Genomic DNA, 19135 nt, shown 5'->3' with positions numbered 1-19135 from the left:
TTTCTTAATGATAAATGATAATTTGTAAATAAAGAAATGGGTGAGATTAAGAAGAAATGAGAATAATAAATTAAGAATTTATTATGAAGATTAATAATAAAGAAATAATACAGGTCAAGGAAAAGGTTAGTGCAGGGAGGCAAGTCTTTTACTCTTAAAAAGACCCACACTCAATAAATTTGTGCTATATTGTCAAGATACTGTTAAAACACTGTTTACTATTCTAATTTCCAATCAAAACTCCCTTCTACTCCAGCTTCTAGAATGTTAGTTGTCACATGAGTTTGCCAACTGTGGTTGTCTTTTACAAAAAAAAACAAAAAAACAAAAAAAAAACAAAACATGTCCACAGAATTGGAAAACATAACATCTGATTGATTATCAGCATCTTATGATCATGGAAGTCTGACGGTGCCATGCTTAAGAAGTATCCAGCATGGTCATCGTTCCTATGAGCATCACTAGGGAGTAACATCTACTGTTAAATATCACGGTGGCCTTACCGATCCTCTTGTTGATTCTCCTCAACAGGTACAGGTTGCTTTTTAGTTTTTCCATGCTGTTTTTGAAGACCTAGGGCTGCAGCACTGCGATTCGGCTTTTCTGCTTCATGAACCACACTGTTCATCACGGTTTCAGCTGTGGGGTCCTCAGTTTGAGTCGCCTTTTCTAATGTGTATGCTGAACTGGGATTCAGGTTTTTGGATACATGAATTGCATTGTAATTTTCATTTTCTGAAGGATGAACCACACTTTGAATCTGGCCTTCTGATGCATGCACCCAACTGTCATTCAGCTTTTCTGCTGATTGCAACCTGACGACTTTCTGCTTATCAGCTTCTTCAGTAACCTTTAATGAAAATTAATATTAAGAATAACTGACTTGGTTCCTTCCAGTCTGGGACAGAGCACTGAGCAGATCCTGAGTGGCAGCTCTGCCTCCAATCACAGAGAACCCAGAGGAAGCAGGGCTCCCAGGAACTTTACCCCAGGCAGTATCTTAGGTAAGCAGACAGCAATGTCAACCACAAACAGGGAGTAACTGGGACCCACAAGGACCCATAAGTCACTCCCAGCCTGGAGCACTGAGCAGATCTTGGGTGGCAGCTCTGCCCCCAATCTCTAAGAACCCAGAGGAAGCAGGGCTCCCAGAGCTCTAACCTGGGCAATATCCTGTCTGCACCTGAGCCCTGAGCAGATTTTGGTCCCCAGATGTTACCCCAGTAGTTACACCCACCCCATACAGTTCTGCTACAACCAAAATAATAGGAAAGACAGGCTCCATTCAGAGACAGGGCAGGTAGCACTAAGGAGATACAGATGGCAAAAGGCAAGCACAAGAACATAAGCATAAGGAACCCAGGGTACTTGGCATCATTAGAACCTACTTCTCCCACACAAGAAAGTCCTGAATTCCCTGTATTACTAGGAAAGCAAGATTCAGATTTAAAATCACTTCTAATGATGATGATGATGAGGGCTTTAAGAAGGACATAAATAACACTCTCAAAGAATTTGAGGAGAACACAGGTAAACAGGTAAACTGGAAACACAAAAATTCCTTAAAGAATTACAAGAGAACACAACCAAACAGGTGAAGGAATTAAACAAAACCATCCAGAACATAAAAATGGAAGTAGAAACAATCACGAAATCACAAAGGGAGACTACCCTGGAGACAGAAAACCTAGGAAAGAAATCAGGAGTCATAGACACAAGCATCACCAACAGAATACAAGAGATAGAAGAGAGAATCTCATGTGCAGAATATACCATGGAAAACATTGGCACAACTATAAAAGAAAATGCAAAATGCAAAAAGCTTCTAAGCCAAAACATATAGGAAATCCAAGACACAACGAGAAAGCCAAACCTAAGGATTATAGGTATAGATGAGGGTGAAAACTCCCAACTTAAAGGGCCAGTAAATATCTTTAACAAAATTGTAGAGGAAAACTTCCCTAATCTAAAGAAAGAAATCTCCAGAAATATATAAGAAGCCTTCAGAACCCCAAATAGACTGGACCAAAAAAGAAATACCTCCCGTCACATAATAATCAAAACATCAAATATACAAAACAAAGAAAAAAAATACTAAAAGCAGTAAGGGAAAAAGGTGAAGTAACATATAAAGGCAGACCTATCAGAATTACACCAGACTTCTCACTAGAGACTATAAAAGCCAGAAGATCCTGAACTGATATCATACAGACCCTAAGAGATCACAAATGCCAGCCCAGACTACTATACCCAGCAAAACTCTCAATCACTATTGATGGAGAAACCAAGATATTCCATAACAAAACCACATTTACACAATATCTTCCCACAAATCCAGCACTTCAAAGGATAATGGATGGAAAACTCAAACCAAGAAAAAGCAAGAAAGTAGTCTTCCAACAACCCCAAAAGAAGATAGTTACACAAACATAATTCCACCTCTAATAACAAAAATAACAGGAAGCAACAATCATTTTCCCTTAATATCTCTTGATATCAATGGACTCAATTTTCCAATAAAAAGACATAGACTATCAGACTGGATACATATACAGGACCCAGCATTTTGCTGCATACAGGAAATGCACCTCTGTGAAAAAGACAGACACCACCTCAGAGTAAAACAATGGAAAACAAGCAAATGGTCCCAAGAAACAAGCTGGAGTAGCGACTCTAATATTAAATAAAATAGATTTTCAACCAAAAATAATCAAAAAAAAGATAAGGAAGGACACTTCATATTCATGAAAGGAAAAATGTACCAAGAGGAACTCGCAATTCTCAACATCTATGTCCCAAATGAAAGGGCACCCACATACATAAAAGAAACTTTGCTAAAGCTGAAAGCATACATTGCACCTCACACAATAATAGTGGGAGATTTCAACACCCCACTCTCAGCAATGGACAGATCATGGAAACGAAAACTAAACCAAGACACAATGAAACTAACATAGGTTATGAACCAATTGGATTTAACTGACATCTGTAGAACATTTCATCCTAAAACAAAAGAATATACCCTTTTCTCAGCACCTCATGGTACCTTCTCCAAAATAGACCATATGATTGGTCACAAAACAGGCCTCAACAGATACAAAAAGATTGAAATAATCCCTTGTACCCTATCAGACCACCATGGACTAAGGCTGGTCTTTAATAGTTACAAAAACAACGGAAAGCCTACATATACGTGGAAACTGAACAATGCTTTACTCAATGATGAATTGGTCAAGGATGGAATAAAGAAAGAAATTAAAGACTTTTTAGAATTTAATGAAAAGTGGACACATCATACCAAAAGTTGTGGGACTCGATGAAAGCAGTACTAAGAAGAAAACTCATAGCTCTAAGTGCCTACAAAAAGAAACTGGAAAGAGCAAACACTAACAACTTGACAGCACTCCTGAAAGCTTTAGAACAAAAAAGAAGCTAATATACCCAAGAGGAGTAGACAGAAGGAAATAATCAAACTCAGGGGTGAAATCAACCAAGTAGAAACAGAAAGAACTATACAAAATACAAAATGAGGAGCTGGTTCTTTGAGAAAATCAACAGGATAGATAAACCCTTAGCCAGACTAACCAAAGGGCACAGAGACAGTATCCAAATTAATAAAATCAGAACTGAAAAGGGAGACATAACAACAGAAACCGAGGAAATAAAAATTGTCAAATCCTACTTCAAAGGCCTATACTCAATAAAATTGGATAATCTGGATGAAATGGACAATTTTCTAGACAGATACCAAGTATCAAAATTAAATCAGGAGCAGATAAACCATCTAAATAGTTCCATAACCCCTAAAGAAATAGAAACAGTCATTAAAAGTCTCCCCACAAAAAAAAGTCTAGAACCAGATGGTTTTAGTGCAGAATTCTATCAGACCTTCAAAGAAGACCTAACACCAATTTGCTTCAAACTATTCCACAGAATAGAAACAGAAGGAACACTATGCAATTCATTCTATGAAGCTACAATTATGCTCATACCTAAACCTCACAAAAACCCAACAAAGAAAGAGAACTACAGACCAATTTCTCTTATGAATATTGATGCAAAAATACTCAATAATATTCTTGCAAACCAAATCCAAGAACACATCAAAGCAATCATAGCAATCATGCATCATGATCAAATAGGCTTTATCCCAGGAATGCAGGGATGGTTCAGTATTTGGAAATCCATCAATGTAATTTCACCACATAAATAAACACAAAGAAAAAACCACATAATCATCTCACTAGATGCCAAGAAAGCATTTGACAAAATTCAACATCCCTTCATGTTAAAAGTCTTGGAAAGATCAGGAATTCAAGGCCCATACCTAAACATAGTAAAAGCAATATACAGCAAGCCAGTAGCCAACATCAAACTAAATGGAGAGAAACTTGAAGCAATCCCACTAAGATCAGGGACTAGACAAGGCTGCCCACTCTCACCTCACCTATTCAATATAGTACTGGAAGTCCTAGCCAGAGCAATTAGACACCAAAAGGAAGTCAAAGAGATACAAATAGGAAAGGAAGAAGTCAAAATTTCACTATTTGTAGATGATATGATAGTATACTTCAGTGACCTTTAAACTTCCAACAGAAAACTTCTAAACCTGATAAACAACTTCAGCAAAGTGGCTGGATATAAAATCAACTCAAACCAATCAGTAGACTTCCTCTAATCAAAGGATAAACAGACTGAGAAAGAAGTTAGGGAAATGACACCCTTCACAATAGTCACAAATAATATAAAATACCTTAGAGTGAACCTAACTAAGCAAGTAAAAGATCTGTATGACAAGAACTTCAAGTCTCTGAAGAAAGAAAAAGAAGATCTCAGAAGATGGAAAGATCTCCCATTGATTGGCAGGATTAACTTAGTAAAAATGGCCATCTTGCCAAAAGCAATCTACAGGTTCAATGTAATCCCCATCAAAATTTCAAATCAATTCTTCATAGAGATAGAAAGAGCAATTTGCAAATTCATTTGGAATAACAAAAAGCCAGGATAGTGAGAACTATTCTCAACAATAAAAGAACTTCTGGGGGAATCACTGCCCCTGATCTCAAACTGTACTACAGAGCAATAGTGATTTAAAAAAAAAAAAACTGCATGGTATTGGTACAGAGACAGGTGGGAAAATCAGTGGAATAGAATTGAAGATCCAGAAATGAACCCACACACTTATGGTCACTTGATCTTTGACAAAGGAACTAAAACCATCCAGTGGGAAAAAAGACGCCATTTTCAGTAAATGGTGCTGGTTCAACTGGAATTCAGCATGTAGAAGGATGAAAATCCATCCATTCTTATCTCCTTGTACAAAACTCAAGTCCAAGTGGATAATGGACCTTCACATAAAACCAGATATGCTGAAACTAATAGAAGAAAAGGTGGGGAAGACCGTTGAATATCTAGGCACAGGGGAAAAGTTCCTGAACAGAACACCAATGGCTTATGCTGTAAGATCAAGAATTGACAAATGGGATCTCATAAAACTGCAAAGCTTCTATAAGGCAAAGGATATTGTCAATAAGACAAAACAGCTACCAACATATTGGGAAAATATCTTTGCCAATCCTACATCTGATAGAGGGCTAATATCTAGTATATACACAGAAGTCATGAAATTATACTCCAGAAAACCAAATAACCTTATTAAAAATGGGGTACAGAGCTAAACAAAGAATTCTCAACTGAGGAAACTCGAATAGCCGAGAGAAGCACCTTAAGAAATGCTCAATATCCTTAGTCATCATGGAAATGCAAATCAAAACAACCCTGAGATACTACCTCACACCAGTCAGAAGGGCTAAGATCAAAAACTCAAGTGATGGTAGATGCTGGCGAGGATGTGGAGAAAGAGGAACACTCCTCCATTGTTGGTGGGATTGCAAGCTGGTACAAGTACTCTGGAAATCAGTCTGGCAGTTCCTCAGAAAACTGAACCTGAGGATCCAGCTATACCACTCCTGGGCATATACCCATAAGATGCTCCAAGATATAATAAGGACATATGCTCCACTATGTTCATAGCAGCCTTATTTATAATAGCTAGAAGCTGGAAAGAACCCAGATGTCCTTCAACAGAGGAATGGATACAAAAAATGTGGTACATTTACACAATGGAGTACTACTCAGCTATTAAAAATAATAAATTTGAGAAATTCTTAGGTAAATGGATGGAACTAGAAAATATCATCCTGAGTGAATTAACCCAATCACAAAAGAACACACATGGTATTTACTCACTGATAAGCGGATGTTAGCCCAAAAGCTTGGAATAGCCAAGACTCAAGTCACAGACCACATGAAGCTCATGAAGAAGGAAGACCAAGTGTGGGTGCCTCAGTCCTACTTAGAATGAGTAACAAAATACTCAAGGGAGCAAATATGGAGACAAAGTGTGGGACAGACACTGAAGAAGTGGCCATCTGGAGACCATTCCACCTGGGTATGGATACTGATGTGGATGGCAGGAAGTACATGCTGACAAGAGCCTGATATAGCTGTCTACTTAGAGGTCTGCCAGAGGCTGACACATTCAGAGGCAGATGCTCACAGCTAACCACTGATCTGATCAAGGGTTTCCCAATGGAGAAGTTAGAGAGAAGACTAAAGGAGCTGAAAGGGTTTGTGGCCCCATGAGGAGAGCAACAATACCAACCAACCAGAGCCCCCCAAGGTCTAAACCACCAGCCTGGGAGCACATAGGGAGGGACCTATGACTCCATCTGTACATGAAGGCAGGATGGTCTTGTAGGGCATAGGTGGGAGAGGAGATTCTTGGCACCATTAAGGATGAACACTGAGTGGCAGGGGGAATTCGAGGGTGGGGAGGTGGGAGTGGGATTATATGCCCCATAGAAGCTTAGGAGGGGGGATGGGATAGGAGGTTCCTGGGTGATGGGGGCAATGGGGATAAGGGGAGAAAATCTGAAATGTAAATATAATATCCAGTAAAAACAAAACAACAACAAAAAAGAGAATGGTAGGTGTTTAAATCTAATCCCCACAAGGTTCCTGTCCTGGAACATGTGACTGAGACACCCCATGGAGAGGACTGTGGTAATCAGTGACTTAGGGGCAACACCTGAAGTCCTTGCATATGCAGATGAGGCATAACTAACATCTCAGAGGAAGACAATAGAATTAGATATTTTCTTTATTTACATTTCATATGTTATCCCTTTTCCTGGTTTTCTCCCCAGAAACACCTATCCCTTCCCAGCTACCCCTGCTTCAGTGAAGGTGTTCCCCTACCAACCCATGAAATGAAAGTACATCATACCCAAACTTATGGAACACAATGAAAGCAGGGCTAAGGGGAAAATTCATAGCTCTAAAATGCCTTTAAAAGGAAACTGGAGATAAAATACACTGGCAGCTTCACATCACATCTGAAAGCTCAAGAACAAAAAGAAGCAAATACACACAGGAGTAGTCAAAGGCAGGAAATAATCAAACTCAGGGCTGAAATCAACCAAGTACAAGTAAAAAGAACTATACAAACAATCAACAAAACCAGGAGCTGGTTCTAAAACCATCCAGTGCAAAAAAGATAGCATTTTCAACAAATGGTGCTGGCTCAACTGGAGGTCCTCATGTAGAAGAATGCGCATTGATCCATTCTTATCTCTTCTACAAACCTCAAGTCCAAGTGGATCAGGAACCTCCACATAAAACCAGATACACTGAAACTAACAGAGGAGAAATTGAGAAAGAGACTTGAACACCTGCACACGGGAGAAATTTTGTTGAACAAAACAACAATGGCTTATGCTATAAGATCAACGCTAGACAAAAAGGACCTCATAAAATTGCAAAACTTCTTCTGTAAGGCAAAGGGCACTTTCAATAGAACAAAATGGAAACCAACTTTCAAGAACTCATTGCAGCTATGGTTACCTACACACAACATACAGAGAGCAGTCCGAATGACAGAATGTACAGAGGAATGGCTCATGAGGCTCCATCCTTTTCTGAGGAGATATTGGTAGTTGATGGCTGGTGACGATGGGTGAAGGTTTTGGGTGGAGGAAGTGTAGATACTGAGATATTGATCACCATTCAGGAGATGGCCGCACATCCATAAATATATGACCAACAGTAATCAAACTTTGTAGAATAATTAATAGTAGACAAGAACATGCAGAAAAAAGAGGAGGAATAAAAGGAAGGGGGAGAAGAACAAGGAGACATGATGTTGGAAAGGGATCTTAAAGATGTGTTGGATATCCAGATTGGGAGTATATGCATTCAATTATTCATATGTGTGACATCCACAAATAATAGATGACATCAACTTTAAAGTTATTAGAGTCTTAGAGTTATTAGCATTTAGCAGAATACACACACACATACATACATGCTTACATATATATACATATATATGTTTACTGAACATCTTGTATGTATGAAATACATACACACATACATACCTACATACTTACATATATATATATATTTAAGTATACATATACATATGTATATAAGTATGTATGTATGTATATATGTATGTATGTATCTGTGTATGTATTTCACACAGACAAGATAGTTTTATAGGTACAGGTAGTTGACACCAAGCTTCGTAACTGGAGTACATTCCCTGGAACATACACAATATGAGGAGAGACCCAAGTCCTACAAGTTGTCTTTATTCCATACTCACTAGCACAGTCACTGGACAACACAGAGAACTGATTAGCAAAATCTAATTTTTAAATTGTATCATTTTTAAATTGTTAAATTTATTCATTGTTTCATTTATATGCATTGGAGTTTTGCCTGTATATATCTCTGCAGTGTGAATATGCCTCATACTGCTCATGAGATTTTTTTCATGGTGCCTAAGTATTCCTGTAAAACACTGCTTGAGAAAGAAAAATAGTGTTTGGAATACACCTGACTTACCAAACTTGTACCATCCAAGATCACCTGAAGCTGTTCTGAATCTTCTGTTGGATGTTCTGATTTAACTATTATATTCGGGTTGCCACGTTTCAGTCTAAAAACCATATATTAAAATAATTATACTCACAGATCAACTTTTACAAAACAGAGTTCCTGAAATGTGCAGATACTTTTCTAAAATTATTCAAATGAATAGCTTGGTTACTGTCATTGTTCTAGCTAGACTTGAAAAATTTTCCAAGATAAAATGTAGAAGATTTAAAGAATAATTGGCTATGATAAGTTCTGGGAGAAGTCCTAGGGCAATAAAAGCATGAAAATTACAACCTGCATTCAGCTTTTCTATGTAGCTCCAAGCTTTTCAGGTTCATATAAATTAACAAACACTACAATCTTTCATTCTGTTCAATATAGTGAAAAGTCTGACAGAGAAGCAAAGTCCTGCTGATTTTTCCCTATGTTTATCTCATGGTTTTCACATTTGAAATGGGGATAGGCACAATGACCAGAGAGATATCTCTCTCAATCTCCCTCCCACACACCTCTGTGTGTGTGTGTGTGTGTGTGTGTGTGTGTGTGTGTGTGTGTGTGTTAAGTCTCAAGATGGATTTGAATTTTCTATGTATCTCTCTCTGCCTGAGCCTGTTCTAGTATGAATTTAGGCTGACCAAAACCTTAAGGCAATCCTCATTTCTCAAGTTTGTAAGTGTTAAAAATGCTAGGTACTTACAATCAAACAAAGATTAAATAAAAAAATCTTGAATAAAACAGATACTGAAGAGAAAAAAATGTTTTACAAAATGCACTTTCATTTAATGTTGCATTTTAAAGAACATGAATACAACATGTTGACATGAAAAGCTGGTTATACAATTCATTTTAATCAAACAACAAAGTATGAATTTTCAAATCTATGCTTTAAAGAAACTCTGATATTAATAATTTTCTTCTAATATTAAAAAAACAGAATCAGATATTGAATGAAAGTTTGTGACACATATTGAAAATTACTGATGAATCTGTAGAAACACTTTTATTTTTTGTTTTTTGAGACAGGGTTTCTCTGTATAGACCTGGCTGTCCTGAAACTCACTCTGCAGACCAGGCTGGCCTCAAACTCCCAACTGCTGGGATTAAATGTGTGCACCAAAGCTGTCTGACATATAAATATTTTTAATTGGATATGGCCACTCTATCTATTGAAATTATGTTTTGATATCCTAATAGATGTATTTATTTGTTCTTCATACCAACTAAATGAATCTTTTTACTATACTGTGTAAAAAAGAATAAATAAAGGTGGAGGGTTCAGTGTTCTATATTTCATAATTGTAAGGATTTTGATAAATTTCATTAAATATTTTCTTGATGATAAATCACATATCATTAAGAAATGGGTGAGATTGAACTTATATTTATCAGCAGACAATAGTAGCTATAAAATAACATACTGTCAACAATCATTCACTTCCCCTAATGTGAGAAAACTCCATCAATTATTGGATCCATGAACTAAGTGCAAAACCACTCTACTTAATTTTCTACATCCAATAGTTTTATTCTTGAGACTGCTGTCATTTTCATATGTGGGTGTCTGTGTTTTATGTGAGTGTGTGGATATTGTATGTGTGTGCATGTGTGTAGTGTGTATAGTGTGTGTGTGTTTGTGTGTGTGTGTGTGTGTGCACGTGTACTTTGTAAATACTCTTCAGTAGATGATGTTTAATGGATATCTACCTTGACACACTCTACAAGTACTGAGAAATAATACAGGTCAAGAAAAAGGTTAGTGCAGAGAAGCAAAATTTTTATGCTTAAACAACCCACAGTCAATAATTTTGTGCTATATTGTCAAGACACTGTCAAAACACTGTTTACTATTCTAATTTTCAATCAAAACTCCCTTTTACTCCAGCTTCTAGAATATTAGTTGTCACATGAGTTTGCCAACTGTGGTTGTCTTTTAAAAAAACCATGTCCACAGAATTGGAAAACATAACATCTGATTGATTATCAGCATCGTATGATCATGGAAGTCTGACGGTGCCATGCTTAAGAAGTATCCAACATGGTCATCGTTCCTATGAGCATCACTAGGGAGTAACATCTACTGTTAAATATCACGGTGGCCTTACCCATCCTCTTGTTGATTCTCCTCAACAGGAACAGGTTGCTCTTTAGTTTTTCCATGCTGTTTTTGAAGAACTAGGGCTGCAGCACTGCGATTTGGCTTTTGTGCTTCATGCACCACACTGTTCATCAGGTTTTCAGGCACCTCAGTTTGACTCTCATTTGCTGATGTGCACGCCAAACTGCGATTCAGGTTTTGTGATACATGAATTGCACTGTGATTTCCATTTTCGGAAGCACGAACCACCCTTTGATTCTGGTCTTCTGATGCATGCACCCAACGGTCATTCAGCTTTTCTGCTGATTGCAACCTGATGACTTTCTGCTTATCAGCTTCTTCAATGTCCTTTAATGAAAATTAATATTGAGAATAAGTGACTTTAATTTTTTTTATTTCTCTTAAGGGAAAGAGTATCTTGTCAGTATGTATGTCTGTGTATGGGTGCTGGGGATTCATACCAGGGCCATCAGAAGAGCAGCAATACCTCTAAACTGCTGAGCCATCTCTCCAGCCCAAGTAACTGTTGTGTTTTAATAGACAAAGTTTCCTACATTAATCTTTTCAATGCACTCATTAGTTTTCCTGTTTTTCCTTTTTTTTTTTAAAGTAGAAATGGTTTGTTTAGCTAAATACTCCAAGTTACAGTCCATTATCACAGGAAAGCCAAAGGAGCAGGAACCTGTGGTAGCTAGCCATAGTCCATCCACAGACAGGAACAATGAATGCATGCATGCTAACACTACAGTCAGTCAAGACTGCAATATCCCTGGGCCCAGCCCAAGAATGGTGCAGTCCAAATTCACAGTAAGTCTTTCAAACACAGAGACCCAAATTCAAAAAATCCCTCACAGGAATGACCTCAGGCCAACTTAATCTAAGAATTTTCTCATTGAAGACACATTTCCAAACTGATTCTACATTGTGTCAAGAAGACAATCAAAACTACCCATAAAAATGCACTTATCCTTACTTCCAATAACTTTGAGTACATCCAGAGTTATTCGACAATAGACAGAATACATTATGAAGCATTCTTTCTCATAATCCAAATTGCTTCCATATATTTTAGCTGCTAAGTGGAATTTGTATACTGCATTAGATTTTTACATCCATTTGTCAACAAATGTGCATTAAGGCAGTCTCCATCTTTTGGCTATTATGAATAATATTGTCATGAACATCCATAATGTGTGATATATGTTTTTATTTCACCTTGAAATGCACTGAGAAGTGGAACTTTGGGCCCTTGGATGTCATTCATTTTAATTGTTTAGAAATTTACAACATATTTGAAATGTAATATTCAATATTACATCCACTCCAGTTGTATGGGGTGGTTCTATTTCTCCACATCTTCGAGAATTTTTACATTTGCCTTTAAAAAACAGAGTTATAACTACTACAGAAGAATGAAATGGAATCTACTGGATTAAGTTTACTTTGCTCTAAGTTTAATCATGGTAAAAATCTTTTCCTGTTTTTTGGCAATTTCTATTTCTTCAGGAAAATATATATTCAAAATATTGAGAGTTTCAAATGGGATTCTTTATCATACTATTTCCATAGATACATTCATGATATGTAAATAAAAATTCTGAAAACATGACTTGTAAATCTATTCAAAATCATGTGTCTGGTTTCTTATCTGTGTTTTCTCATTTCATTTATATCATGAAGCTCACAAGTTCTTAGTTTGTGGAAGCTCAAGTTATCAATTTATTCTTTCCATAGGCACCATTTTATTGAAAATTCATTTATGCATATAATGTGTTTTTATCAAACTCACTCTCCATTTTCTTACTTCCAGTTGCTCCTATTCCATCCAACTTCAAGATTCTCCCTGCCCGCATTTCTGTGTCTGTGTGTTTGTGTATGTGAGTTTGTGTTTATGTGTGTGTGTGCAGGCATATCTGTTTGTAGATAGTCTTGTGTGTGTGTCTGTTTCAAAACCCAGGAGTCTAATTAGTGCTGTTTGTGTATGTAAGAGTGTAGAACCATGTACTGGACATGGGTAGCATCGCAGTGGCAGCATATTTGAAGAAAACTTACAAACCTTGTTAAGCAGCCATTGGTTACCAAATAGGGTCTCAGACATGGATTGGGCCTTTTGACTGGGTTTTTACTGGCTTCATCTTACACGGGTGTTGTGCATGAAGTCATGGCCACTGTGAGCTCATGAACACAATTCTTCTACCATGTTTAATAAATAAAGCTCTATTGCAGATGTCCACTATCTACTGCTTACACTCCTTTTATCCTCTAATCAATAATCAAAAAATCTTGGGAGGAAAACGAGTGGTATTGATGGTAATACACTCAACAGCTAGCTACTGTTCTCTGTATTAATCACCATCTGCAAAAGGAAATTCCTTCAATGAGGGTTGAGAGATACACTAATCTATGGGTATAAAGATGGGACCGTATGGGACAATTTAGTACAATGATCATTTTGAAAAGTAGTACTAGGTCTCCCTTATATCGATGACCATGGCAGTCAGAAAGTTTTGGCCTAGTTAACAATATTATTAACGGATTCTATCTTTTAGAGTGAGTATTAAATCCATGCCATTTATGTCACTATTACATCAGTGAGCAAAACTTGCCAGTTCAATCACAACTAGGCTGTTCATTTTCAAAATCAAAGTTTCAGTGGCATATCTAGGGACTCTTTCTGACATAAAATCATAAAGATGTTCTTGTCTCACAACTTCAAGTTTCACCATTCTAGCTCTTAAATTTACATCCATGAGCTAATTTTTATGGATGGCATGAGGTAAAGAGTTATAATATATAAGTAATATATATATATATATATATATATATATATATGTGTGTGTGTGTGTGTGTGTGTGTGTGTGTGTGTGTGTGTGTATGAACAATATATAAGTTCAATATATAATTATGGTCTTTGCACATTATCCAGCTTTGCCAAATTTCTTTGATACTTCCCTAAATGCCAACTGACCAAAAATCAGGGTTAATTTTCTGGACTCTCAATTTTATCCCATGGTCTACAAGCCATTATCAGAGTCTCTTCCTGATTAGATTTTAAACAGTAAATATGAAGATGAGACATTATATGTAACCTAATTTTGTTTCTTTTTCAATAAGTAATTTAACTTTTGCATTTTTCAATGTTAGAATTAACTTAACATTTTTCTGAAAAAATACTGTATTTGATGCCATTGCAAATAGAAGTTTTGTAATTTAATTTTTTGCTGGTGTACAAAAAGAAAACTGATTTCTACAATAAGGTTATATATTGTTAATTTGCCAAACTCACTATTAGTTCATAAGTGTGTTTATGTAAAATATATGTATATATTAATATATGTAAATTTCTGTAGGCCATATTATACTTTCCACAAATAGAAAACAATTCTTTATTTTTCATTTTTATTAGGTATTCTCTTTATTTACATTTTACATGTTATCCCCCTTCCTGGTTTTCTTCCCAGAAACACCCTATCCCTTCTCAGCTACCCCTGCTTCAATAAAGTTGTTCCCCTACCAACCCATGAAATGAAAGCACATCATACCAAAACTTATGGGACACAATGAAAGCAGGGCTAAGGGGAAAATTCATAGCTCTAAAATGCCTTTAAAAGGAAACTGGAGATAAAATACATTGGCAGCTTCACATCACACCTGAAAACACTAGAACAAAAAGAAGCAAATACACAAAGGAATACTCAAAGGCAGGAAATATTCAAACTCAGGACTGAAATCAACCAAGTAAAAAGAACTATACAAACAATCAACAAAACCGGAAACTGGTTCGGAAACCATCCAGTGGATAAAGACAGCATTTTCAACAAATGGTGCTGGCTCAACTGGAGGTCCTCATGGAGAAGAATTCGCATTGATCCATTCTTATCTCTTCTACAAACCTCAAGTCCAAGTGGATCAAGAGCCTCCACATAAAACCAGATACACTGAAACTAATAGAGGAGGAAGTAGGAAAGAGCCTGGACCATGTGCACACAGGGGAGAATTTTCTGAACAGATCAATGGCTTATGCTCTAAGATCAACACTAGACAAATGGCACCTCATAAAATTGCAAAGCTTCTTCTGTAAGGCAAAGGGCACTTTCAATAGAATAAAACAGAAACCAACTTTCAAGAACTCATTGCAGCTATGATTACCTACACACAACATACAGAGAGCAGTCCGAATGACAGAATGTACAGAGGAATTGGTCATGAGGCTCCATCCATTTCTGAGGAGATATTGGTAGTTGATGGCTGGTGATGATGGGTGAAGTTTTTGGGTGGAGGAGGTTGAGATTCTGGAGGTTGATCACCATTCAGGAGATGGCTCCACATCCAAAAATATACGACCAGCAGTAATCACACTTGGTATAAAAATTAAAAATGAACAAGATCATAGAGAAAAAAGGAGGAATAAGAGAAAGGGGAGGTGAAAGAGAAGACATGAATTTGGAAAGGAATCTAAAACATGTGTTGGATGTCAAGGATGGGGAGTATATGCTTTAAAAATTTATCCATGTGTTAGATTCACAAGTAAGAGATGACATCAACCTTAAAGTCATTAGAGTTTTAGTGTTATCAGCATTTTAGCAGAATACATATGTATGTATATATGTATGTGTGTATGTAAGTACATATGTATGTGTGTGCGTTCCTGCGAGCATGTGTGTGTGCTTGTGTGTGTTTCTCTCTCTCTCTCTCTCTCTCTCTCTCTCTCTCTCTCTCTCTCTCTCTCTCTCTCTCTCTCTCTGTGTGTGTGTGTGTGTGTGTGTGTGTGTGTGTGTGTGTGTGTGTGTATTTCAGACAGACCAGATAGTTTCATGGGTCAGGGTAGTTGACACCAAGCCTGGTAACTGGAGTACATTTCCTGGAACACACAAAATATGAGGAGAGAACCAAGTTCCACAAGTTGTTCTCTCTATTCCATATTCACTAGAGCAGTCACATGACAACACAAAGATGATTAGCTAAATCTAATTTTTAAATTGGTAAATTCATTCATCGTTTCATTTCTATGCATTGGAGTTTTGCTTGTACGTATTTCTGCAGAGTGAATATGCCTGCTATTGCTCATGGGAGGTTTCTCATGGTGCCTCAGGTATTCCTATACAACACTGCTTGACAAAGGAAAGCAGTGTTCTGAATACACCTGACTTACCAAAGGTATATCATCCATGATCTCCCAAGGATCTTCTGAATCTTCTAATGAATATTCTGATTCAACTTTTGTCTTCTGGTTGAGACGTTTCAGTCTAAAAACCACATTTTAAAATAATTATACTCAAAGGTCACCTTTTACAAAACAGAGTTCCTGAAATGTGCAGATACTTTTCTAAAATTATCCAAATGAATGGATTGGTAACCATCACTTTTCCAGCTGGAGTTGAAAATTTTGCCAAGATAAAATGTACAAAATGTAAAGAATAATTGGCTATGTTAACTTCTGGGTGAAGTCCCAGGGCTATAAAACATGAAAATTACAACCTGCATTCAGCATTTCCATATAGGTCCTAGATTTTCAGGTCCATATGAATTAACAAACACTACAATCTTTTATTGTGTTCAATATAGTGAAAAGTCTGACAGAGAAGCAAAGTCCTGCTGATTTTTCCCTATGGTTATCTCATGGTTTTCACATTTGAAATGGGGATAGGCACGATGACCAGAGAGATATTTATCTCAATCTCCCTCCCACACACCTGTCTCTTTGTGTGTGAGAGTGCATGTTTGAGTGCATTGTGCTTGTGTTTGTGTGTGCCTGTGTCTGTCTGTGTGTGTTAAGTGTCAAGATGGATTTGGGTTTTCTATGTATTGCTGCCTGAGCCTGTCCTAGTATGTATTCAGGCTGACCAAAACCTTAAGGCAATCCTCATATCTCAAGTTTACCATAAAACAAAGATTAAATTAACAAAAGAAACTGCATAAGGCAGTCAGAAAACTGAAGAAAAAAAATGTTTTATAGTTCACTTTCATTTAATGTTGCGTTTTAAAGAAAATGAATACAACATGTTGACATGAAAAACTGGTTATGGGGTTCATTTTAATCAAACAACAAAGTATGGATTTCCAAATCTATGCTTTAAAGAAACTCTGATATTAACAATCTTCTTCTAACATTAACAACAAACAGAATCAGATATTGAATGAAAATCTTTGGCCCATATCAAAAATTACTGATGAATCAGTATAAACAATTTTAATTGGATAATGGCCTCTTTATCTACTGAAACTATGTTTTGATATCCCAATTAATATATTTATTTGTTCTTCATACCGAATAAATGGATCTTTTTACTATACTGTGTGAAAAGAATAAATAGAAGCGGAGAGTTCAGTGTTCGATATTTCATAATTATAAGGATTTTGATATATTTTATTAAATGTTTTCTTGATGATAAATCACATATGGTAAAGAAATGAGTGACATTGAACTTATACTTATTTATCAGCAGACAATAGTAGCTATAAAATAACATACTGTCAACCATCATTCACTTCTCCTAATGTGAGAAAACTGCATCAATTATTGGATCCATGAACTAAGTGCAAAACCACTCTATGTAATTTTCTACAACAAATAGTTTTATTCTTGAGACTACTATCACATTTATACATGATTGTGTGGGTTTTATGTGAGTGTGTGGATATTGTATGTGTGTGCATGTGTGTAGTGTGTGCAGTGTTTTTGTGTGTGTGCACGTGTACTTTCTAAATATAATTCAGTAGATGTCATTTGATGGATAGCTGTCTTGACACACTCTACAAGTACTGAGAAATAATACAGGTCAAGGAAAAGATTAGTGCAGAGAAGCAAAACTTTTATGCTTAAACAACCCACACTCAATAACTTTGTGCTATATCATCAAGACACTGTCAAAATGCTGTTTACGATTCTAATTTCCAATCAAAACTCCCTTTTACACCAGCTTCTAGAATATTAGTTGTCACATGAGTTTGTCAACTGTGGTTGTCTTTTTAAAAAAAACATGTACACAGAATTGGAAAACATAACATCTGATTGATTATCAGCATCTTATGATCACGGAAGTCTGACGGTGCCATGCTTAAGAAGTATCCAGCATGGTCATCGTTCCTATGAGCACCACTAGGGAGTAACATCTACTGTTAAATATCACGGTGGCCTTACCCATCCTCTTGTCGATTCTCCTCAACAGGAACAGGTTGCTCTTTAGTTTTTCCATGCTGTTTTTGAAGAACTAGGGCTGCAGCACTGTGATTCGTCTTTTGTGCTTCATGCACCACACTGTTCATCAGGTTTTTAGGCACCTCAGTTTGACTCTCATTTGCTGATATGCACGACAAACTGCGATTCAGGTTTTGTGATACATGAATTGCACTGTGATTTCCATTTTCGGAAGCACGAACCACCCTTTGATTCTGGTCTTCTGATGCATGCACCCAACGGTCATTCAGCTTTTCTGCTGATTGCAACCTGATGACTTTCTGCTTATCAGCTTCTTCAATGTCCTTTAATGAAAATTAATATTGAGAATAAGTGACTTTAATTTTTTTTATTTCTCTTCAGGGAAAGAGTGTCTTGTCAGTATGTATGTCTGTGTATGGGTGCTGGGGATTCATACCAGGGCCATCAAACGTGCAGCAAGACCTCTAAACTGCTGAGCCATCTCTCCAGCCCAAGTAACTGTTGTGTTTTAATAGACAAAGTTTCCTACATTAATCTTTTCAATGCACTCATTAGTTTTCCTGTTTTTCCTTTTTTTTAAAAGTAGAAATGGTTTGTTTAGCTAAATACTCCAAGTTACAGTCCATTATCACAGGAAAGCCAAAGGAGCAGGAACCTATGGTAGCTAGCCATAGTCCATCCACAGACAGTAACAATGAATGCATGCATGCTAACACTACAGTCAGTCAAGACTGCAATATCCCTGGGCCCAGCCCAAGAATGGTGCAGTCCAAATTCACAGTAAGTCTTTCAAACCCAGTGGCCCAAATTCAAAAAAAATCCCTCACAGGAATGACTTCAGGCCAACTTAATCTAGGAATTCTCTCATTGAAGAAACATTTCCAAACTGATTCTACATTGTGTCAAGAAGACAATCAAAACTACCCATAAAAATGCAC

The 19135-nt window shown here is 36.8% G+C and overlaps 1 protein-coding gene across 1 annotated transcript in view; it reads right to left on the bottom strand.

Moving 5' to 3' along the window:
- The window catches only part of LOC117717993 (uncharacterized), a 148712-nt gene that overhangs the window by 40394 nt on the left and 89183 nt on the right, over positions 1–19135 (bottom strand). Inside the window, exons 23-27 of the mRNA XM_076911165.1 lie at positions 18180–18520; positions 16191–16284; positions 11046–11386; positions 8911–9004; positions 504–850 (exon numbers count right to left, since the gene is read on the bottom strand). Coding sequence (XP_076767280.1) covers positions 504–850; positions 8911–9004; positions 11046–11386; positions 16191–16284; positions 18180–18520 — 1217 coding nt within the window. The remainder of the gene's footprint in view (positions 1–503; positions 851–8910; positions 9005–11045; positions 11387–16190; positions 16285–18179; positions 18521–19135) is intronic.

Source organism: Arvicanthis niloticus, chromosome 12 (assembly GCF_011762505.2).
Source record: "Arvicanthis niloticus isolate mArvNil1 chromosome 12, mArvNil1.pat.X, whole genome shotgun sequence".
Classification (NCBI taxonomy): domain Eukaryota; kingdom Metazoa; phylum Chordata; class Mammalia; order Rodentia; family Muridae; genus Arvicanthis; species Arvicanthis niloticus.
This window is presented reverse-complemented; position numbering and strand designations above follow the sequence as displayed.